The 25,802-nt window shown below is 39.7% G+C and overlaps 1 protein-coding gene and 1 pseudogene across 1 annotated transcript; both read right to left on the bottom strand.

Annotated features, from left to right (window-relative positions):
• Positions 1 to 2,349: 2,349 nt before the first annotated feature.
• On the bottom strand, positions 2,350 to 13,302 carry LOC111830964 (annotated as a pseudogene).
• Positions 13,303 to 14,716: 1,414 nt separating this feature from the next.
• Positions 14,717 to 15,298, bottom strand: LOC17888428. Its single transcript, XM_006296103.2, has one exon. It carries the CDS (start codon positions 15,237 to 15,239, stop codon positions 14,811 to 14,813), a length of 429 nt encoding a protein of 142 aa, XP_006296165.1. The 5' UTR covers positions 15,240 to 15,298; the 3' UTR covers positions 14,717 to 14,810.
• Between the last annotated feature and the right edge of the window lie 10,504 nt (positions 15,299 to 25,802).

Genomic DNA, 25,802 nt, shown 5'->3' with positions numbered 1-25,802 from the left:
TATAGACATCAGTGATCTATTAAAAATAAGTTATCGAATGTTATTAATCACTGATAAACAGTGTTACCGAATTCTATCATTAGTGATGAATAGGTATTAGTATTAATTTAATAGATAATACGTATTTTATTCCGATAACAGATTATTTAACATTGAAAGAACCCATCCCGTTTTTTTTAAAACATGCAAACCGGATTAACTCATTTAAAGCAACCAGTTAACCAGCTAAACCGACTCTAAATGGATCAAAACAGTTAAACCAGACAATCTCACTAAAACGAACAAATCAACGTAACCAGCGAAAGACTTAATAAAAATCCAAATAAACAGTTCCATTAAACCAACAAGTTCAACCAATATTATTCCAGAAACATAATCATCCTAACATGCTTCTAAGTTCCATTTTAACACCTTAACAAATCCTACAATAATCTAAAACACTAATGAGCACCTAGATCATCCTCCTCTCCTCGCTATGATTCCACGGGTCACACTTTGCTTTTACCTGCATCAAAGAAAACGATGCATAAGTATTTCATAAATACTTATGAAACCAACGGAAGACTTAATAAAAATCCAAATAAACAATTCCATTAAACCAACAAGTTCAACCAATATTATTCCAGAAACATAATCATCCTAACATGCTTCTAAGTTCCATTCTAACACCTTAACAAATCCTACAATAATCTAAAACACCAATGAGCGCCTAGATCATCCTCCTCTCCTCGTCATGATTCCACAGGTCACACTTTGCTTTTACCTGCATCAAAGAAAAAGATGCATAAGTATTTCATAAATACTTAGTGAGGCAATCATGCCACCACTGGCTATATACACAAGCACATTCAACCATTATCCAAAGAAAAGAACCAAACAACCAATAAAAGATGAACATGAAACGCTTCTGACTATCGGTGTCGATCGACACCCACCACTAGTGTCGATCTACACTCGCTGTCGACCCTCGTGGTCGACACCGGCCTCGACACTCCGTTCACGAGTCGTAACTATCTTCACGGAATGAAACATTGGTGTCGAGCGACACCCACCACTGGTGTCGATCGACACCGACTCTCTGTGGTCGCTCCAACTAACGTTTCTCGCTGGATCTCCTCTCCAAATCACCATCATGATATGAGCGAGACTTCAAAGGGTTCCACAGGCATCAATCATCATATAACATCCAAACAAGCAAATGAATCAATCAAACAATCATCAAAACACCCAAAACAATGATCAAACATGCTTAGATAAGCCTTGGTCATGCACTCACCTTATACAAGAAAGGACAGCAACGAAACAGGGAAGAACAAGGAAGGATCTGCCTCCTCAAACAGCACACGGCACGGATCTAGCCTCTACTAGCCTTAAACCACCAAGATCAGCCACCAAACACCACCAAAAGACTCACAAAAACCCTTAGAAGTTCTAGAACCTTTTCTCTATCTCTGGAAGTGTTAAAAAGCGGCTGGGAACAGACAAAACACGACCTTCCCTCTTTTAAACACGACCTAGGGTTAACCAACCCAATAACCACACAATTTCGTAATTAAAATCGACCCGATCAAACCGAAACATGCTGGTGTCGAGCGACACCCTTCAGTGGTGTCGATCGACACCCTTCAGTGGTGTCGATCGACACCCCCCCAAAACGGAACACGGGCGTTACAATTCTCACCCACTAACTAGGATTCGTCCTCGAATCCTTTAACACGTCCGTCAGTACACAACTGACCTCACCGAGGCCCCTCTCTAGTTAATATACTTACGTTCCAGACCCTATTTGCTCATAGACACCCACCTCCCCCGTCCATAGATCGCAACCCATGAATCATATCGGCTCGTCCTCAGGCCTCAGCCTTAGACTACGGTATCCTGGAAGTCTCACCACTCCCCCCGCTCTCAGGTCGCAACCTTCAAGTCATACCGGCTCACTATTAGGCCACCCGCCTTCTAGCTACAGTATCCAGGAAGTCTCACGCTCGCTCTCGGGTCGTCACCCTCAAGCGTGCACTAGAATCGTCATCCGAGGCCATCACATCATATTTGAGCAAATAAGTCTAAACGCCCCCGAGCATATCTTTCGATCAGATATACCTCCCGTGGTCCACTTATAGCATCGCACTACTATACTAACCACTACCCCGAGACTTTCCAAAAATAGAACCATCATACCGACACTTTCTATTTTAAAAAACTTGCACATATTTCTTTAACACATGACACCACAAGTCAAATCCACGAAATACTAATCTTATTAAACTCACATGTCATAATCATTACACCAAAATGAAAATACACAAGAGATACAACCAAAACAACTCAAAAACAACACAAGCAAACGGTCTACTCCTCGACTTGTTTGTCAAACCACTTCTGGAACCTTGCCTTCAGGTCACTGGCTCCCAAGTCTCCTCCAAGACTCCATCACAGTTTCAATGGACTCTCATCAAAGGAATCTTCTTACGTCGAAGTTCTTTTACCCGCCTCTCGATAACCCTCACTGGCCTCGCCTCTAAGGTCATGCTAGGTTGAAGATCTGCCGGGATCGTAGCCAACACCTCATCATTCTTGTGAAGACACTTGCTCGGCATCGACACGTGGAATACCTTATGAAATGCATGCATCACCTCAGGTAACTCCAACCGATAAGCCACCGGTCCAATCCGCTCCACAATCCTCAAAGGACCCATAAACCTCGGACTCAGCTTAGTCCCAGTAAGGGACATGTTAGGACCACGCAACATCGCCATCTTGAGATACACCATATCTCCAATCTCAAACTCCAACTCCTTGCGCCTCTTATCAACATAGCACTTCTGCTGATCCTGCGCCTCTCTCATGTTCAGCTTCAGAACCCGAATCTTCTCTAAAGTCTCCTGAACAAAATCTGCACCATAAATGCTCCTCTCCCCCACTTGAGTCCAGCATAGAGGTGTCCGACATGGCCTCCCATACAACGCCTCATAAGCAGCCATCCTAATACTCCTCTGGTAGCTATTATTATAAGCAAACTCCACCAAGCTCAGGTGATCTGCCCACTGACCACCCTAGTCCAACACGCACATCCTCAACAGATCCTCAAGTGTCTAATTGGTCCGCTCAGACTGCCCGTCTGTCTGAGGATGGTAAGCCGTGCTCAAATGAACCTTAGTGCCCATCTCCTTTTGGAAAGCCTTCCAGAACGCCGAAGTGAACTTTGAATCTCGGTCTGACACAATATTGGCCGGTACTCCATGAAGTCTCACAATCTCCTGCACATACTTCTTAGCTAACACAGCCGCTCCATCGGTTTTCTTGATAGCCAAGAAATGTGCAGACTTAGTCAAACGGTCCACGATGACCCAAATGGCATCCTTGAACTTAGTCAAACGGTCCACTGGCAAACCTACCACGAATATCGTGATCATGTCCCATTTCCACTCTGGAATAGGGAGACTCCGCAATAAATTACTCGGCACCTGATGCTCAGCCTTCACTAGCTAACATACATCGCACTCAGAGACCCACTTAGCCACGTCCTTCTTCATCCTGACCCAATGATAGTACTGTTTCATATCTCGGTACATCTTGGTCGCTCCCGGATGAATATAGAATCTACTCGCATGAACCTCACTCAAGATCGTCTCAACGCCTCATCCTTGGGCATAAAAACCCGTCCATGCACAAGGATAGTACCATTGGCTGCAATCTGGTACTCCGACTCCTTATCCTTAGAAGCATTAACCAACCCTGTATCCAAATCCTGAACCGCTCGCACTCTGGTCAGAAGATCTGCTTGGTTAGCTGCTTCTAACTCTAATGGCTCCTAAGAAATAGCACACAACCGCAAGATGCTAAGTTCTCCCACCAAGGTCTCCATATCCTGCCCTCGAACTGAAGCTGAAGCCGCTTGTTTTCTGCTCAGAGTATCAGCAACCAGATTAGCCTTACCGGGATGGTAAGCTATCTCCAGATCATAGTCTGCAACCAACTCCATCTAGCGCCTCTGCCTCAAGTTCAACTCCGGCTGCGTGAATATATATTTCAGACTCTTATGATCTGTGAACACCTGAACCTTCGCTCCATACAGATAAGATCTCCAAATCTTTAGAGGAAAGACCACCGCTGCCATCTCCAAATCATGAGTAGGGTGATTGCCCTCATGCTTCCGCAACTGCCGCGAAGCAAAGGCAATCACCTTATGATGAGGTCCTAAAAGTTGAGGTCCTCTTCACCCGCAAGAAGCTTCCAAGAGTGCATAACTTCATGCCCAAGCTGTCTAGATACAAAGAACCTCAATCTTTCCTCATTTGGCCAAATCGAGCATTAAGGACAATATCAATCAAGCATTTGATTGATTTATCATTAAGCTAGATTTTTATGCATTTATGTTGATTTATTTTCTTATTAATTGTCATAATTTTAGCTATGCACGAGCCTATATAAGCTCACCTTATTCCATTGTAAAACATATCCTTGAATTTGAAAGAAATAAGAAAAAAACGAGAAGTTTTCTCTCTTTTGAAGCTTTGGCTTCTTTTGCTTGTCTTTTCTATTGTGTGCGAATCCTTTAGAAAGCAAGTTGGATCTTTATCTTTGTGTGTGATTCACATTGATATTGATTCTTGTTCTTATCACAAAGTCATTCCGCAACTTTGTGTGGCGAACTTCGATCCATTCAAGCTTTAGGCCTTGAAACCTTGTGATCAATAAGTTCGGTGGATTCCGTGCCTATATCATCTGGTATCAGAGCTTCGAAAGCTCCTACCCAACAGGTTGTGTCATTCCAACCTTTATCTCTTTTAATTCTCTGTTTTATTGCTTCAATTCTTATAAAATCGAAAACCAAAATAAAAATCATTTTTTGCTTCAGTGTTATCTAGAATTTTTTTGTTATTGATTTTTTTCATTATTGAATCATAAAATTAAAAAAAAAAAAATTACTTGCTTCAGTTTGATATTTATTTTGAATTTTTCATTAAAAAAAAAAGATAAAAAAAAAACTATAAAATACAAAAAAAAAAAAAAAAATTTTGCTCTTGTTCTTGTTTAAGTTCTTCCTTATCATTATAAAAAGAAAAAAAAAATTTGAATTTTACTTCTTTTGGTATTTTCATTTCGAGTTTATTTGTTGAAAAAAAAACAAATAGAGAAAAAAGAAAATAGAAAATTGGCATATTTGTGTATTACCTTATTTTGTCAATTGAAGTTTGATACGCTTTCTTTCTCTTTGTTTTTGCGAGGTATAAATCCCTAAGTCTCAGCAGCTATGGACCATGGGGATGAAGAGGATGAAAGGAGTGTCTTTAACACTTCTGAGATCGATTGGGGTGAAGAACTAAACTACTCATCGAATGAAGAAGAAGATTATGACAATAGCTCTTGGCGAGAAGGCACTGACTCTGAAATCAGTCAAGGAGAAGTATATGAACGTGATGAAGGAGAAGAGACTGATTCACAAAACAGCCTAGAAGAAGTCCACGAAGTTGAATCATGGTGTGAAGAATCAGAAGGTGACTATAGTGGAGGAGAAGAGCAAGGTCGTGTCTCTTATAATGGAGAAACTGATTCTGAAGACATCTATGAAGACTCTTATATTGAAAACCGACCATGGTGTGAGATACCAAATTCAGATCAAGGAGAAGAATATCAAGAAGAAACTGATTCCCAATTCAGTTTAGAAAAATCTGAGGTAGTCTTTGAAGATGAACTAGTACGTGAAGAAGGCTTTGCCGAGGAAAGTGAAGGCGAAAGTGAGGCTGGAGGAGATGATATTGGTGAACCTCGATACATCAGTTTTGCAGGTCATCACGAAGGACCAGAAGCATACTTATGTTGGGAGAAAGACATGGAGCAGTGGTTTGATACAAATCAGATTATTGAAGAAGAGAAGACCGCCATTGCCGAAGAAACGCTCACCGAAGATGCCTTTAGACGTTGGGAACAAGATGCTTACATACGGCTTGAGTATGATGAACCAGAAGCTACATGGAAAGAGATGAAGCAGCTCTTGTATGAAGAATACGTGAAAGGGGCTGGCGATGAGCTTTGGGCACAAATAAGAATCTATACCAATCCAAAGCCAAGGCGAATGATTTTGGCTACAGCACCAACGCCCACATCAAAGAATTTCAGCTGTCCTAATCCAAAGAAAGTGTCATCAAAATTAGCAAAGAAGCCCAACAAGTCAAAGGATGTTGCACCAGCAAAGAAGATACATCAAGAATCCAAACCCTTAGCTCACAAGGAAGCTAATGAGCCATCGTTTAAACCACAAGGCAAACTGGATCAAAGTAAGTCCTCTATCACTTTGAATTTATTTGAAGTGACTTGTTATAGATGTCAAAACAGGGGACATAAAGCAAAGGAGTGCCCAACTAGACGAGTAGTAACCCCCACACACATGGAACCAAAAACAGAAAATCCCGAGGTAAAAGAAAAGATAGTTGAAATAGATTTTAAACTTCCTTGTACAAGTATCATGCACTTGTCTTTGCCCAAGGAATTTGAAACAGGTCTAGCAACTAAGGAGGAATACATGGTTGAAAGAGAAGAACCACAAAGCAAGGAGGTTGAAGAGGTTGTTGATACATGTTTAGGACGTACCATGGAGCCCACAGCTAATGACGTAGTCCCTAAGTCCACACCAATGTGTGTCCCAAACCGAATCCATCTTTGTACACTAGTAAGTGAAACTTTCAATGTTGTTCAATTTTATAATTATCTTATATTGAAAAGAAGTTTCAAGAACTGTATTCCTAGCTTTTATATTTCAAGTATAATACACTTGATATTGCCTTTGAGTGTAGAAAGGGATGTAGGTATCATGGAGAGTTATGGAAAACAAAGAATAGTCACCACTAAGCTAAGCTTCATCACGGATAAAAGCCATCAAGAAGTTGACTCCGTCCCTAAAATTGAAAAGGTTCATAGTAACTTATTTCATTCTGTTTATGAACGTCCCATGACTGCTTTAATACACTTGTCTTTTGCCAAAAGTGTTGAAACAAATATAGGTGATAAGGAGATACATGCGGGACCAAAAGAGGAATCAACGACGAATGATGCCAAGCAGCAAAATTCAGATCCCTTAATGTTCAAATCTATTCCTGAAGAGGATAAAATCATCATGCATAGCTTCTTGTTACAAGAAGAACCACCGGATCTAACCTTGAGTCGACAAGCCTTGTTGAACACGGAAAGCCTATTCTCCGAGATATCGGACCAGGTAAGTATTCCTTTCACAACATATGTGTATGATGAACATAAGGTTGCTTTAAACTATTTATTATGTCCAGGAACTAGTGAGAATATTTTGAGTTTAAATCAGAAACATGTGATACATAATTCTTGTCGTAAAACGCAAGTTTTTGTGAAACATAGCACTGTTAATGAATTGGCTCAAGCTGGAACGTGTTTACATAATTTTTGTGATTATATGACTGCCATAACACACTTGTTTCTTGTCCAAAGCATTGAAACATTTTCAGGTACCAACAAAGAATTCATGGTGAAAAAGGGAGATCAAACAAAGTTGGGGAAACTCATATACCAGAATCAAAACTGGAGTGAAACAACATCAATGATGATCATTTCATCAGCCATGAAGACTATTGGAGTCCCAAACGTGTGCCTAATCAAAGAAGAACCGCCGGACACAAGAGATCACATCCAAAACCGAGTAGAAGTCACGGACTTCACAACAAAGATTACGGCCCCGGATCAATCAAGAGGAATTTTATTATCACTTTTGCTGAAAGGAGAACCACCAGATGCCGCACGCATCACCAAACCTGAAACATACAAAGGTAAGACTCTAAGCTCCAAAATTCGAACGAAAGCTAACTTGCTTTCTCTTGGTGCAGATTGTACAGTTTTGAGGACAAAACTTTTTCAAGGGAGAGGGTATGATGCGGTCATCAGAACCAACCAAGACCCGGAGTTGACCAGACCAGCCGGTTCAAGCATCAACCAAACCGTACCGGACCAAAATGGAGAATTTTGGCGAATATGGAGTTCTGATCAAGAGCAAGGCCTAGGGTTGATTATTCATCATAAAATCACCCCTAAGTAGACTAATGGTTCAGGAGAAATAAGAAACCAACGGGCCAGATTGAAGACTCTCCACGACAACCCATCCGGACATTACCATGTTCAATTCCATCGACCATATGAAGACTTTCTTCGAACAAGATTGAGTATTCACTCGAAAAGTGCCCCTTTTATGAAGATCTATCGAGCCAGAATTGAAGAGGAACTATCCGAAAGCATACTCGTTCATGAAGACCCGTTTCCACCATACCACGAGCAAGCGTATGGAACCACCAGCCCAACCACACGACCATTCAAGTTGGGATTTGAAATCTATCCACAATATGGATATTTTAAGAGGAATGATCGAGAAACATCAGTCCATCATCGAGGTATTTTGAGAGATGGACATGAGAGCCTCCTCGGACATGTCCAATGGCGAGCTAAATCACGGTTTGGAGAATCCACTCGTGCATTTGACTGCGGCTTCATTATTCACCACCAAATAGACCATATAGAGCATTATGATCGAACCAAACCACCCCTGGTTCGAGTTGGATTTGCACTTACTCATTTGGCCTTACCCGAGGGCCATATGTCGCCGAAAATGGAACTTTCTTTATTTGGTTCCTTTGAGTCTTATGTTTGGAGACCTGGAGAACTTCTTTATCATATAGAGACAATCCAAGATGCCACACTATGCACCAGCATCCAGAGGATTAGGCGAATCCTCTTGCACCTCTACTTTCCTATTCTAGAAGCATTCACACTTGGAGCTTTTAATCTACAACGGTTCTTTCTCTATCAAAGCTGCTGCGTTTTAGAGATACTCAAAACATTCCAGAGAGTCCCAAGATGTCGCACCTATCTTCCCAAGCTCTCAAGATACAAGCTACAAGACTTTCCTTATTTTGGCCGATTTTGTCATCAAAGCTCCAACGGCCATATTATTTATGTTTTTTTGATTTGTTTTCTTGTTTTAGACTCTAGGACCGTTGTACATTGAGCCTATAAAAGCTCAGCTCGTGATTCATTGAAAAGCACGCATTATCATTGATTTAATAAACGATCGTTTTTCTTACAAAGTTGTGTCTTTGTGTTATTGTTCTTGTCTTTAGAATCTAAGTGTGGAATCACTTGTTTTCTACTGATTTTGCGGATCAGAGTGCTTGTGGAATCAAGCCTTCTTGTTCGTGTGTGATTGTGGAATCAATCGCAAACCCCATCTCCATCTCTACCTTCGTCCATCTTCCGCAACAAAGCTTGCCAACTCTTGACATCTTTTGATCAATAAGACTTGGTGGATTCCGAGCTTATATCATCTGGTATCAGAGCAGTTGAACAAGCTCCATCTCGCTCCACGTCGCATCCATTCATCAACTGAACAAAGAGAGTCGTACGACCAGTTGTTTAGTTCCATCCCCATCCGGTTCCATCACCAATCCGAGTTTTTAAACTCGTGCTCGACGCCCTGCTCGATAGTGTGCTCGACCGCTCCTACGTGTGCTCAATCGTTCGTGAACTTGCTCGACCGATCTTATGAAGTTTTTCATATCAAAGAATATTCATTCTGACAATCAAGATATGAGGGCAAATCTTTTTCAAGAGGGAGAGTATGATGAGGTCCTAAAAGTTGAGGTCCTCTTCACCCGCAAGAAGCTTCCAAGAGTGCATAACTTCATGCCCAAGCTGTCTAGATACAAAGAACCTCAATCTTTCCTCATTTGGCCAAATCGAGCATTAAGGACAATATCAATCAAGCATTTGATTGATTTATCATTAAGCTAGATTTTTATGCATTTATGTTGATTTATTTTCTTATTAATTGTCATAATTTTAGCTATGCACGAGCCTATATAAGCTCACCTTATTCCATTGTAAAACATATCCTTGAATTTGAAAGAAATAAGAAAAAAACGAGAAGTTTTCTCTCTTTTGAAGCTTTGGCTTCTTTTGCTTGTCTTTTCTACTGTGTGCGAATCCTTTAGAAAGCAAGTTGGATCTTTATCTTTGTGTGTGATTCACATTGATATTGATTCTTGTTCTTATCACAAAGTCATTCCGCAACTTTGTGTGGCGAACTTCGATCCATTCAAGCTCTAGGCCTTGAAACCTTGTGATCAATAAGTTCGGTGGATTCCGTGCTTATATCACCTTACCCTGTTGCATCAACACACAACCCAAACCAACTCCCGAAGCATCCGTGTACACCACATACGGCTCTCCCTGCTTTGGTAAAGCCAAAACCGGCGTACTCGTCAACATCTCCTTGAGTTCAGCAAAACCCTGCTCACACTCGGGAGTCCACACAAAGGAACATCCTTCCCCGACATCTTGGTCATCGGCTGAGCTGTGCTGGCAAAGCCCTTCACAAATCGTCTATAGTAACCCGCCAATCCCCGAAAACTCAGAATCTCCATGGCATTCTGCGGTCTATGCCAATCTCTGATAGCTTCGATCTTCTCTGGATCCACATATACTCCCTCTGCAGACACGGTATGACCCAGAAAACCAATCTCTTTCTACCAGAAACTGCACTTGCTAAGCTTAGCATACAGTTTCTGCTCCCGCAGCTTCTCCAACACTGCCTGCAAATGTCCCTCGTGCTCCTCAGGGCTCTTAGAATACACCAGGATATCATTGATAAAGATGATAACGAGCTCATCCAGAAACGCCTGGAACACGCTGTTCACCAGCCCCATAAACGCCGCTGGTGCATTAGTCAACCCGAAAGGTATCACCCCGAACTCGTAATTCCCATACCTCGTCTTGAACGCCGTCTTACGGATATCCGCCTCGTCGATAGGAATCTGATGGTACCCCGATGCCAAATCGATTTTAGAGAACCATGTAGCTCCCGTCAACTGATCCAACAACTCTTCAATCCGCGAGAAAAGATGCATGTTCTTCACCGTGACTCGGTTAAGTCTCCGGTAATCGATACACAGCCGCAAAATCCCATCCTTCTTCTAAACGAACAACACCAGTGCTCCCCACGGTGAAACACTAGGACGGATGAAACTCTTACCCAAAAGATCCTCCAACTGCTTCTTCAGCTCAGCCATATCCGCTGGAGCCATCCGGTAAGGAGCCTTAGACAACGGCGTCGTCCCGGGCTCTAACTCAATCGTGAAGGGATAAGACCGAGATGGTGGTAATCCCTTCAACGATTGAAACACGTCCTCAAAGTCCTGGACCACCCGGATCTTATCCACTACTACCTCTCTGACCGTCTCTGGAATCACAATCGTCGCCAAGTAGGCTTCCCACCCCTTCCGGATCATCTTCTCCGCCTACATCGCCGAAATCACTAAACTCCCCAAAATCGGTCTCACACGCTGGTAATACATCTTCGGTCCTGGCCGCTCGAAATAGACTCTCCCTTGGTGACAATCCAGATGAACTCTGTGCCGATCCAACCAGTCCATGCCCAGAATGACATCATACAGCTCCACCGGACTAATGTATAGATCTGCCAGCATTGGCTCTCCCTCAATCTGTACATCCACACAACTAACTCGTCCCTAAACCGCTAGCAACGCGCCTCCTGCTACTCTAACGGCTCCAAAACACCCATCGGGGTCTCGTCGGATGTTACCATTCGCCGCGCACTCCGGGGTAATGAAGATATTCGTAGCTCTAGAATCGAATATCAATTGGAACAAGAACCCGCCCACCAACAGGATTCCTACACAAACCCTTTTCACTAAGACCGCCCACTCTAAAATCACAGGAAAACATCACAAATTCTAAAACCACATAAAGAAACAGACTGAGTCTTAGAATTAAACCTGTGATTCGCCGTCCAGTGCTTGGCTCTCCTGTCACCACGGTCGTGTACCCCCGCAATCCCTCGATCTTTGCCACCGAAGGTGCTCCCAGCTGATCCAATGGCTGCCCTCCCAACTACAATCCTGGCTGCACCCATTGCTGAACAACTGGCTGCATTACCGGCTGCACCGCTGCTATCGCCATCTGCTGCAACTTAGGACACCTCGTCTTGATGTGCCCCGTCTCTCTACAGTGGTAACAAACACGGGTATCCACCCATGGATCGCCCTTCTTTGGGTAACTCGCCATCCTGTGATCCGTGCTCCCACACTTGAAGCACTTCTGGTCACCCTGACTCGCCCTGGAAGTGTCATCCCACTTCCTCTTCTGCCCCTGAGCAGGTTTGCCACCTCTGCTTGGAACCGACTGCGGTTGGGTCTTCTTCGGCTGCACCGACGGACTAGGAATCACCCCGTGACTCTTTAACTCGTCTTCGATCCCGCCGCCACCTCAACCAGCTCGAAACGCGATGCATAGGCTCGCACCTTGCACCGCACCCTCATGTCCGGGCTGAGACCCTTCATGAACCGACGCACCTGCATCTGCTCAGGATCTCCTGCACGATCCGAGTACACCAAGAGTCGGCTAAACTCCGAGTTATACTCCCGCACTGACCGCTCGCCCTGAGTCAATGCCAAAAATTGCGACTCCATCCGGTCCAGTGCCTCCGCCGGGAAATATTTGGCATCAAACTCTGCCAAGAAATCTCCCCATACGGCCAATCCCTGCCCCCTCTTGGCCAGCACACTTCGCCACCACAATTGTGCACACCAGCCAAGTAGTGGACCGCCAGGTCAACCCGATACGCTCACCTCATCGATTGGAAATACCGCTCCAATCGCACTGCCACTCATCCGCTACCGCCGGATTAGAGCCTCCGAAGAACAAGGACATCCCGAACTGCTGCTGCTGCTCCATCATCCGCAGGTAGTACGGCTGCTCGACCACCGCACCTACCCCCTCAGGCTGTACAACTCAGATAACTGGCTGCACACCAAGCTCAACAGGTTGCACACTAATCCCTACAGGAGCCTGCACCTCAGGCCCAACAAGAGCGTGCACCTCAGGTCCAACAGGAGCCTTCACCTCATGCCCAACAGAAGCCTGCACCTCATGTCCAACAGGAGCCTGCACTGGCGGTACCGCCCTTGGTAACCGCTCCAAGAGCTGCGTCAGTAGATCCGCAAGCCGCTTATTCTGACCCTGGGCTCCACCTACTGGAACACCCCCAACCGGGTTTCCAGCAACACTAGTACAGTCCATAGACGAACCGGCTCCCACGGCACTCACACTCGCACCACTGAAGGGTCCCTCTTGATGCGACTGGGATTCACTGACAAAATCGGCCGTAACACTCTGGTCCACACTCGTATCGCTACCTGAGGCAACACCATGCCCCCTACCGCGACAACTCCCACGACCACGATCACGACCGACAGCTCCACCTCTAACCATCTACAACACAACAGAAGGTTAAGAACACCGCACAAACATCACCAATTCACACAACTTACCCACCACTGGCTATACACACAAGCACATTCAACCATTATCCAAGGAAAAGAACCAAACAACCAATAAAATATCTCCTCTCCAAATCACCATCATGATATGAGCGAGTCTCCAAGGGGTTCCACAGGCATCAATCATCATATAAACATCCAAACAAGCAAATAAATCAATCAAACAATCATCAAAATACCCAAAACAATGATCAAACATGCTTAGATAAGCCTTGGTCATGCACTCACCTTATACAAGAAAGGACAGCAACAAAACAGGGAAGAACAGGGAAGGATCTGCCTCCTTAAACAGCACACAACACAAATCTAGCCTCTACTAGCCTTAAACCACCAAGATGAGCCACCAAACACCACCAAAAGACTCACAAAAACCCTTATATATATATATATATATATATATATATATATATATGCATATTTTTTAAAAACGTAAACAAAAGGAAATTAAATTAATATCTGTACATTTTTTATAGGGAAAATTCCTTAAAAATTCCCCATCTAATTTTAATTTGAAAGTTTAATACCCAATGTTATTTGATTGGAAATAAAATGCATGGTTTATTAAATTTTGTTCTATTAATACTTTAAATATATATAAATTGTCGAATCGAATAAACCGTTTAATCGGATTGATGGAATCACTAAACCGAGGTTGACGAAATCACTAATCCCTAAACACACGGGTAATTTGGGGTTATCCGAAGACTGCATTGTCTTTCGCTATTACCCCAAATCGAATTGGGATCGATAAACTCTAAGTTTAGTGTAATTCCATTAACCTCGGTTTAGTGATTCTGTCAATCCGATTATCGTTTGTTAAGCGATTTCTTCGATTCGACAATTTTTATATACATGATGTATTAATAGACAACAAATTAATAAACCATGCATTTTGTTTGGAATCAAATAATATTGGGTATTAAACTTGCAAATTAAAATTAGATGAAGAATTTTTAAGGAATTTTCCCGCTAGAAATTAAAGTGTACCTTACAATCTTATAAAAATTATGTATATTCCTTTTCACCAAAAAAAAATTTATGTATATTTCCTCGATTTATTTATTTGTACATACTCTTGTTACTTTGTTAGTTTGGTGCATCAACGAATCAGAATCAATAACAAATTGTAAAGCAATTTAACAAGTTCTGTATTATTCAAAAAAAAAAAGTTCTGTATTATTCTCTTTATATACGTCCCTTCATTACTTTTATATTCTGAATTCTTCTTTTAACTTCGGTATATAAACCACTAAATTCACGAAAAAAATATATTACTAAAAGATAAAAAGTGCAAAAATAAAAAACAAAATCATGAGAGGCGCCATTTTTAATAACTTTGACCGCTTTGGGATTGAACTCGTGAAATTTTCAATTACATTGGCTAAATTTTTAACCAACACGAAAAGAAAAAAAGAATCAAAAAGAGAGAAGAAACTAAAATCAAGAATGAGCTGAGGATGGTGTATGTGTTTGTGATGGAGGCTCATGGTCTAAAGAGTCTTGTTTCTCTCCATCAGTCTCATCAAGATCCGCCACGTGTCCTTCAGATTCAACAGAGACACCGGAGGAAGTATGGTGCAAAGGCTGCCGAGGAGGAGGAGGTGACGGTGATGGCCGGTGGTGAGGAATGATATGACCGTCGATACAAGAACCACATCTACTCTCAGCCCATCTCTCCATATCGTAATCTCCATACCCTAAGATGGTTTTGCCGGAGCAAAGCCGACCAATAACGCTAGCAAGAACACATAGAACAATGACGATGATAAAGACGGCAATAAAAGGACCAATGGTGGTGTTGCCGGAGGAGGAATGTTGTGGAACCTCCGTAGCTGGTGGTGGTTGCCAGTACAATGGCATTGACGCCATTGTTATTAGAAGAAGGAAGAGACACTTGAAAGTTAATGGGAAGAATCTTAAATGGTGACCTTTGAAAAATTTAGTATTTTTTAATTAATTTTTAGGAAAATGAAGTGAAATGGTGAAGACAGTGCATTAAACCTGCAAGAGAGACTGTAAAAAAAGGACAAGAGCTAGAGAATCTATCAGAAACAAGAGACTTCAGGTCAAATTTGGACCGAGAACGACAACACTAATAATAACAAATTTTTTTTAAAAACTAATAGTAATTAAAATTTTAGATTTTTTTACCTTAGTTTCATTAATAAAATGATGGTAACTTTTGGTTATTTTTGGGGATTTCTTATGAATTTTGCCAAATCATTCAAATATTTTAAATGTGCTATTTTTACTTCAATTTTGTGGATTTGTCATTTTTAAGTGTTTAGAAAAATGTGTTTTAATGATTTTTATATGCTAAAACACATAAGAAAACATGGAAAAAAAAAACTCTAGTGTAAACTCGTGTTTGAGATCTTAAAAAATAGTAAATAAAAAATATTTAAAATAAATGGAAAAAACTATAAATGCCACTGAAAAAAGTCTTTATCTAATTAACTCTTATTTTTGGTCTTTGAGGGAACTCACTTTTTCAGGTTCTGTCTGAAGCAATAGCGTAAACATGGAAATTGGAAAACAACGTTGTCTTTTGTGTGTTGTTAAGTTGCATCCAACTAAGCTAAACTCAGTTAGGTTCTGTCGGCACTCTCTCTTGTGGCGCGTGACTCCCACTGTAGAGATTTTCTAAGTTTGCTTTTAAGGAGATATGTTCTTCTTTTGTGAAAGAAATTATATCCAATCTTTTTAGACTACGACCTGTATCAAAATTTTATTGTTGAAAAAAAACACTTAAACCATTAAATTAATTAGATTTAACAACATATTATTTAAAACCCCATATTAAAGCTCAACTGATTTAAAATATAAGAATTATACAATTTGAGTGTACTTGATTTTTTATTATTCAGATTATGTTAAATCAATATTTTCAGTGGTTCAGATAATTTAACAAGTTTGAGGGTCCGAATGGTAACAGCATAATTAGTAATACGGGAAAAATGTTTTTAAAGAGCGGTACGGTAGAACTGTGGGACAAAGTATTTGCAGGACAAGTGCGGTTTCTGTAGAATAAGCGGTATAGAGTAATGTTTGATTGGTAAAATAAAGAATTTGCCGGACAAAAAAAATTTGTGAAAGGTAAAAATAAAGAAATTAGTGTACTATGGGAAAAATGTCAAAAAAATCTCCAACTTTCAAATTGTGGACGAAAAAAGCATGAACTTTCGAGAAGTCATTTAAATCCTAAAGTTTTGTTTGACTTTCAGATAAAGTGGTAAAATTTCATTGACCTGGCCATTTTGGGCATGACGTTAAATTTCCGTTAATCGAACTATCTTTCTATTAAATATCCTTCTCAGACTCAAATCGTATCCACATAGGATCGAACTCATGAGCTTATGGACTCTCCACATGCTTTGAACCATTGGGCCTCAATAACATTTCAATGTTATTACAAACAAAAAATACATATAAACATATACGCATACATATACATATATATATATATATATATATATATATATATGCAATTAATTAAAAATAAAATTATTTATTCGTTAAATAGAAATTTATGATTTGATATAAAACTAAAAGAATATTAAGTTCAATAATTACGATGAAATACAATAAAAATTATTAAAATAACAAAACTAAGATAAATATGAAATAAAAAAACTAAAATTATTAATTAAAAGCCATGATTTTAATTTTTCTTCCAAAATACCAGAATTTGGTTTTTTTCCAAAAGTACCACAAAAGTTTTATTTTTCTAAAAATATCATAAACATAAAAATCTGATTTTCAAAGATGTAGAATTTTTTTTTTAAATGTTTGGGTTGACTATTTATATTTAGGGTATAGTTTTTAGGGGTAGGGTTTAGTGTTTAGGATTTAGAAATTAATTTTAAATGTTAAAAAAATTAGTTTTTGTTTTGTGGTATTTTTGGAAAATAAATATTTTAATGGTATTTTTGGAAATATACCTATTTTCATGGTATTTAAGAGAATTCCCAATTTTATATTTAGTGTCTATTTAGTTTAAATTTTAATAATATTTTTTTATTTTATGTATATAATAATAATTGTGTATTTTAAAAATCAAATCAACCATTGAAATTTTTAGTTTATTATTTTTAATTAAATGTGTTGTCTTGTCTATATACAAACTTTGTTTGGTGTAATATACTGATGTTATTGTCGCTCAATGGTTAAGTGTGAGAGAAAAAGTGTGCAAAGGTCATGAGTTCAACCCTTTATGAGCGCACTTAGTTCTTATTTTTAATGAAACGACGTCGTTTTAAAAAAAAAACAAAACGACGTCGTTTTGGTTGAACGAAAACTCTAACAGAATGTTAACTCAGTTAACGGAAATTTAACGTCATGCCCGAAATGGCCTGGTCAATGAAACTTTACCATTTTATCCGAAAGTCAAATAAAACTTTAGGATTTAAATGGCATTTCGAAAGTTCATGATTTTTTTGTCCACAATTTGAAATTTGGAGATTTTTTTGACATTTTTCCCATTATTTTTTTATATTAATAAAACATATATTTTTGTAAAAGATATCATAAAAAGGACATTAGCAAGAATTTCTCAAAATTTATTTGAAATAAATTTCAAAAATATATATATAGTTGTGCCAATTAAAACTGTTAAATAACAAAAATATAATAGAAAACAATTATTTACATTTGTTTAAAATAACTTCTTTAAGAACTAATAAAATTATATAATTTTAATATAACTGATTTTAAAAAGTGAGAAAAATAAATTTCTGATTAGACATTAATATAAACATATGTTTACAAAAGCGCACAAAAATTTCCAAAACACATGAAAGTATGAGCGTTATTACTGTTACATGCGTTTTTCAAATTTTCTTTGTAAAACTGAACCGCACTTTGAACCATTTTTTTATTAGCAAAAGTACAAACGCACTGCATTTTAAAAATTTGTGTTGATTGGTAAACTAAAGTGGAATCTACAAAAAATTGTCTCGCTTTTACAAATCCACCGTTCCCATTCACGCCCTGAGTAAATCATCTAAAACTACTTTAGGTCAACAAAATTTATTGACTAAATGTTTCTAGTAAAGATATTTTTATAATCATTAGTTGAACAATATCCAATTTTTGGTTAGGTTTCAGGATGGAAGGAGAGTATACAAATTTTGAAAGAATCATCTTTTTTTTTTTTGTGAACCATAATATATTAAGATAAACTCAAACTCCAATAAAGGAGGAGATGTTACATGAAACAACAATAGTCTTCAGTACAAGATGAAAGGAAAATGTGAGAAACTTGGTCTTATGAAATCTAATATCGGTCTTGATATCGGCGATTTCATTTGCTTGGCCATTGGAATTGAGAAGAAGAATGAGTTCTTTGCAATCCGAATAACAGGCCAGCCTTGATACACCCAACGCTAAAGCCACGCTGATCGTGGCCTTCAAAGCAAGTGCCACTGCTATTAAAACAGAGGAAACAAAGGGTCTTGAGATCCAGTTTTGTTGGATAGTTGCCTTAAGTGGATCCTTGATGAACCACACCAACTTGCAACAAAAACTTTTAGCCATCCATGATTTATTGGGATAGTTTGACAAAGATGTCAGCTTCCATGAAGCCTAACCCTTTATAAAACCTGTCAACACCACAAAAAACACCAAAGCTAACACTTGGGACTAAGCCCTTAGCAACATAAACAATTAGCACAAGGCTAAAATAGATATCTAAACCTTAACAAATAAATGAAAGTGAATTTTAACTAGTTTACAAAATTTGGCCAAAAAGAACTGAATCAACTCTCTATCACTGGTCATTACAAGAATAACACAACATTTATGTAAAAATTCCAAAAACCTTAATCTTGAAGTGATAATTAATATAAAATTTTGATCACACATATATTAAATCTGTCTTAATAGTTTTTTGTATTTTTTTAAAGATACTAGATTTGGACCCGCACGTACGTGCGGGAATGATTTCAAAATCAAAATTTGCTATTAAATTTTGAAATGTATTACGTATGTACGGGGTATATTTTTAAACATAACTTTGAGAAATGCTGTTAAACATTCATATTCTAAAGTCTAAACCCGTACCAGTTCAATATTTGATTTGTTTTTAAATCAGTTTACATAAAAGAACGATACGATTTGGCTTTCTTAAAGTCAGCAGTACATTAAACAAATAGTAAAAGAAATGTGGTTTGTCTATGTCGTTATGTCTCGTGAATCATATATTTGTCATGTTTTTCCATCTTATAACTATTTTAATAATAATCTATCCATTTTAGATTGTATATTTTAGTCAAATATATAAGAAAATATGCAAAAAATAAGACTTACACGTAAATGTAGGGTTTTTTTTGTTGATAAAATTATTTCCAATATAGCATTTATAACATAAATTATTGGTTTGATTTCATGAAGTTTGTGAATGTCGGACCGACATGATAGCGTATACAAATTGAGTGTTAACTGTGAGCTATCAAACTTGATAAAAACAATGAAAGAAATTTAAACATCTGGCCCCAGATGTCCTAAATATATTTGTCACTGAGGTCAAACACGTTCGCTATGCATGCTCCATACTTCAAAATTGAAAGAACCCACCCCGTTTTTTTAAAAAAAACATGCAAATCGGATTAACTCATTTAAAGCAAACCAGTTAACCAGCTAAACCGACTCTGAATGGATCAAAACATTTAAACCCGACAATCCCACTAAAACAACCCAATCAACGTAACCAGCGGAAGATTTAATAAAAATCCAATTGAACAATTCCATTAAACCAATAAGTTCAACCATCATTATTCCAGAAACATAATCATCCTAACATGCTTCTAAATTCCATTCTAACACCCTAAAAAATCCTACAATAATCTAAAACACCAATGAGCGCCTAGATCATCCTCCTCTCCTCGCCATGATTCCACGGATCACACTTTGCTTTTACCTGCATCAAAGAAAGAGATGTATAAGTATTTCATAAATACTTAGTGAGGCAATCATCCCACCACTGGCTATACACACAAGCACATCCAACCATTATCCAAGGAAAAGAACCAAACACCCAATAAAAAATAAAAACAAGAAACGCTTCTGACTATCGATGTCGATCGACACCCACCACTGGTGTCGATCGACACTCGCTGTTGACCCTCGCGGTCGACACCGGCCTCGACACTCCGTTCGCGAGTCGTAACTATCCTCGCGGAACAAAACATTGGTGTCGAGCGACGCTCTGTGGTCGCTCAAACTAGCGTGTCTCGCTGGATCTCCTCTCCAAATCACCATCATGATATGAGCGAGTCTCCAAGGGGTTCCATAGGCATCAATCATCATATAAACATCCAAACAAGCAAATGAATTAATGAAACAATCATTAAAATACCCAAAACAATGATCAAACATGCTTAGATAAGCCTTGGTCATGCACTCACCTTTTACAAGAAAGAATAGCAACGAAATAGGGAAGAACAAGGAAGGATCTGCCTCCTCTAACACCACACAGCATGGATCTTGCCTTTACCAGCCTTCAACCACCAAGAACAAGCCTCAAACTCACAAAACACTCACTCAAAGGCACCAAAAGATCAAATCTTACTCTTTGCTCTTTGTTAACTTCTAAAAGCGGCTACCCCTGAGCTAAACACGACCTATGGTTAAACCCTAACCAACCTCAATCAAAACACAGTTAAAATCAAACCAACCAAACCGAACAATTACTGGTGTCGAGCGACACCCCTCGCGACACCCCTCAGGATCGACACCACCCAAAATAGAAAACGGACATTACAATTCTCCCCCACTAACTAGGATTCGTCCTCAAATCATTTAAAACGTCCGTCAGTACACAACTGACCTCACCGAGGCCCCTATCTAATCAATATACTCACGTTCCAGACCCTATTTGCTCATACACACCTACCTCCCCCGTCCATAGGTCGCAACCCATGGATCATACCACTCCCCCCACTCTCAGGTCGCAACCCTCAAGTCATACCGGCTCACTATTAGGCCACCAGCCTTCTAGCTACGGTATCCGGGAAGTCTCACGCTCGCTCTCGGGTCGTCACCCTCAAGCGTGCACTCGAATCGTCATCTGAGGCCATCACATCATATCCGAGCAAATAAGTCTAAACGTCCCCGAGCATATCTATCGATCAGATATACCTCACGTTGATGAGGTCATCAGAACCAAACAAGACCCGGAGTTGACCACACCAGCCGGTTCAAGCATCAACCAAACCGTACCGGACCAAAATGGAGAATTTTGGCGAATATGGAGTTCTGATCAAGCGCAAGGCCTAGGGTTGATTATTCATCATAAAATCACCCCTAAGAAGACTAGTGGTTCAGGAGAAATCAGAAATCAACGGACCAGATTGAAGACTCTCCACGACGACCCATCCCGACATTACCATGTTCAATTCCATCGACCATTTGAAGACTTTTCTCGACCAACATTGAGTATTCACTCGAAAAGTGACCATTTCATGAAGATCTATGGAGCCAGAATTGAAGAAGAACGATCCGAAATCATAATCGTTCATGAAGACCCGTTGTGATTTTGGATCGTTCATCACTAAGACCGCCCACCCCAGAATCATAGGAAAAACAACACGAATTCTAAAACGACAGAAGGAAACAGACTGAGTCTAAGAAGTAAACCTGTGATCGGCCGTCCAGTGCTTGGCTCTCCTGTCTCCACGGTCGAGTACCCCCGCGATCTTTCGATTTGTGCCACCAGCGGTGCTCCCAACTGAGCCAAAGACTGCCCTCCTAGTTGCAATCCTGGCTGCACCACTACTGCACCACTGGCTGCATAACCGGCTGCACCGCTGCTACCGCCATCTGCTGTAACTTAGGACACCTCGTCTTGATGTGCCCCGTCATTCTATAGTGGTAACAGACACGGGTATCCACCCACGGCTCGCTCTTCTTCCGGCAGTTCGCCATCCTATGATCCGTGCTCGCACACCTGAAGCACTTCCGATCACCCTGACTCACTCTGAAAGTGACATCCCACTACCTCTTCTGTCCCTGAACAGGTTTGCCACCTCTGCTCGGAACTGTCTGCGGCTGGGTCTTTTTCGGCTGCACCGACGGATTAGGAATCACCCCGTGACTCCTCAACTTGTCCTCGATCCCCGCCGCCACCTCAACCAACTCCACACGCGATGCATAGGCCCGCACCTTGCACCGTACCCTCATGTCAGGGCTGAGACCCTTCATAAACTGACCCACATGCATCTGCTCAGGATCTCCTGCACGGCCCGAGTACACCAAGAGTCGCAAAACTCCGAGTGATACTCCCGCACTGACTGGTCGTCCTTAGTCAACGCCAAGAACTGCGACTCCATCCGATCCAGTGCCTCTGCCGGGAAATATTTGGCATTAAACTCTGCCATGAAATCTTCCCATTCTGCCAATCCCTAACCCCTCGTGGCCAGCACACTCTGCCACCACAAATGTGCATCACCGGCAAAGTAATGGGCCGCCAGGTCCACCCGATACGCCTCCGGGCACCTCATCGACTGGAATTTGACTTCAGGGACATCTTGGAAATGTTAAAGTCAGATTCTCCTTTTAAAGACATTGTCTTATCTTTGTACAGAAATGACACTTCATTTTTCTTCCAATTTACATTGCAATCACCCAACGTACTCAACTAATAGACTCCCAAAATAATGTCAATTTGGCCTAGCTCTAGTTACACAAAATCCGTTGTAAACTCCAAATCTTGAACTGTAAAACTTACTTTTCACAAACTCTCATTCCTTGGACTGTGATCCTTTTTCCCAGCCTCACATTAAAGTTTGGATCTTCTCTACATTTCAACCTCAGTTTCGTAATAGCTGCTGGAGATATAAAATTGTGGGTTGCCCCACTGTCGAGCATAATAATGACACTAGCAGTTCCAACCATACCCCTCACTTTAGTCATTGAAGGTGAAGATATACGAAGAAAATGAAAGTGTAATACATTCACATATAGGTTCTTCAACAATATCCTCTTCAATGTTCCCTTCCAAGACCTCTACTTCATAACCATTCAAAACAGTCAACACTCGCAATTCTTTGTTTGGACATTTATGATCTTTGTGCCAAGCTCCATCATACTTAAAGTATATTATTTTTCTTGGCTTCTCATCTAATTCCGCCCTGGAATCATGTCTTCTTGGTTTGTGGTCTACTCTACCCACTTGTTTCTCAGCCCCTTGTAAAGAATCTGTAACAATGATTTTCATTTTCCAATTATTGGTATTGTAATTGGTGTGAGCTTTGTAATCCGAATTGTATCCCTCATTACTCTCTTTATTAGCTAACAACAGCTCCTTCTTAACCACTCTTATGATAATACTTGACTCCATGCTCTAGCTTCTGCAACCATCGTAGGCAAATTTCTTGGATTTTGCATATGAACTAACTCTTGCATCTCCTAAGTTAACCCGTTACGAAATATGCCTTCCAACTCTGGCTTGGGCCTCTAATCGTCAAGTTACCAAAGCTCAACAACAAGCTTGCCTTAAACTGACTACAACTCTCAAAATCTTTTATGTTTATTTCCTAATTGTACCTGCTCAAAGCTTCACCTTGTAAACTCACTGATACCAAAACTAATTTCTCAGCATCATTATAACCTCCATTTCTGATAAACCTCTCCACTGTTGCAATCCAACCAAAGTTTCCCGAACTCTCAAAGGCTGCCATATCTACATTTTTGAGAAGATTTTCTCTAATCCCAGGCCTAATCTCACTAAGAAATGGATCCAGAGAAGAATTTTGTACCTGAATTTGTCGATTTTGTGCCACTACTACACCGGACTGACTTGAGCCACCCACCTCATACACCGTCCCCCGCCCCCAGTAAGGATTTAATCAAGAAATCCAATTTCTACCCAATGTCCACAAATTGCTGATCATGAATCCCGATCTTCGCACCCATATCTACCCTAAAAAATCAAGTTTTGTATCTATTCGATTCTCTGAAGCCCGAATCTTGTTCTTCATGTCCGTCAGTTGATCATAAAACTCTAAAACTCAATTGTCAAAGCTTCTGCTTGGTCCTCCGTCGACAACTCCCTTATCGGCGACAAACCATGTGTCAACACCATCATCATACCTTGAATCTTCCGATTGAAACAATTCCCCAAATCTTTTTAACCAAAACTCACTTCTTCGATTTCGTTCGGTCCGAGTCACGAGCACACCATTTGATAAGAAAGAAGAAAATGATTCTTTATTATCTGAAGTCTGAACTGAATAGTTACACAATTGAGAAGAAGAGCTCTCTCTCTCTCTCTCTCTCTCTCTCTCTCTCTCTCTCTCTCTCTCTCCTCTCTCTCTAGCAACACATACGCTGCTTTTAGACTATGTGCATTGGAGTTAAATAAATTCAACTGCTAAATCGTTACAAAAGGGCTGTTGAAAAAGTAGGAAAATCTACGTCGATTCAACTATGATGAATTTATTTCAACATGTTGAAAGAAAACCCGCGCATGCCATGTGTCATCACCTAATTGGAGTGTGTAGTTAACACACACGTTGGACGACTGAATCTTTTCTAGTTTTTTTTTTTGTTTTTTTTAAATAATGACACTTGTTATATTCTAATTGGCCGTTGAGATTTTGGAGAATTTCATCTCATCCTATCTATTCGCGATCAATTATTATATAATTAAAAAAAATATGAAAATCTATAACTTTTTAACTCTACAAATAGAGACTTGTTTCATATTATTTGGACATATAAAATAAAATACCATTTCTACTATAAATTTCTTATTATTCTCTTATAATTTCTATATTTAATTTTTAGTGGTTGACATTTCAAAAACATTATTCAAGAATCATAAAATAAATAAAATATTTATTACAAGATTATGTCACATTAATTAATATAATTTAATTTAGTCGATATTTTATCTTAATTTATCAGTAATTATTATAAATATGCAATCATGAAAATAAAAATATATAAGAAAATAAAAATATGAAATAAAAATAGTGGGGTAGTGGGTTGAATTTTCTTAAACAAATCCATTGTAGTGCTTAGAATTTAGATGGATATTGACTAATTATGTGAAAGAAAGAGAAAATGATGTGGAGTGTTAGACCATCTCCAAAAGGGGTTGTTAGTGGAACTGTTAGCTTAAAAGTGATTTAAATTAAATAAAAAAGAATTAGAATGTTAGATAAGGGGTTTAAGGGGTGGTTTCTTAGGCCATCTTTAATGGTATAATCGACCGGGCCTTAGGCTATTATTAAAAGCCCGAAAAAAGAAAACAGTAGAATTGGAAGGTCCATTCGGTTGTTGTTGAAGATGTTTTTGGATTCGATTCTTAGGCGACATGGCACACGTTGATAGGTTAAAAAATAAGTAAACGAAACGATATATTTTTTTGTGTTTTGTGAAAAACAAAAAAACCCAAATCGAATTTTCTCTCTGAAACCCTTGATGGAGAGA

This window comes from Capsella rubella, unplaced genomic scaffold (genome assembly GCF_000375325.1).
Source record: "Capsella rubella cultivar Monte Gargano unplaced genomic scaffold, Caprub1_0 scaffold_4, whole genome shotgun sequence".
NCBI lineage: Eukaryota > Viridiplantae > Streptophyta > Magnoliopsida > Brassicales > Brassicaceae > Capsella > Capsella rubella.
Note: the sequence above shows the minus strand (reverse complement) of the source record. Positions and strands in the feature narration are given on the sequence as shown.

Excerpts from the sequence above, each read along its gene's own strand:
- LOC17888428 (XM_006296103.2), bottom strand. The coding sequence starts at position 15,239 with ATGGCGTCAATGCCATTGTACTGGCAACCACCACCAGCTACGGAGGTT.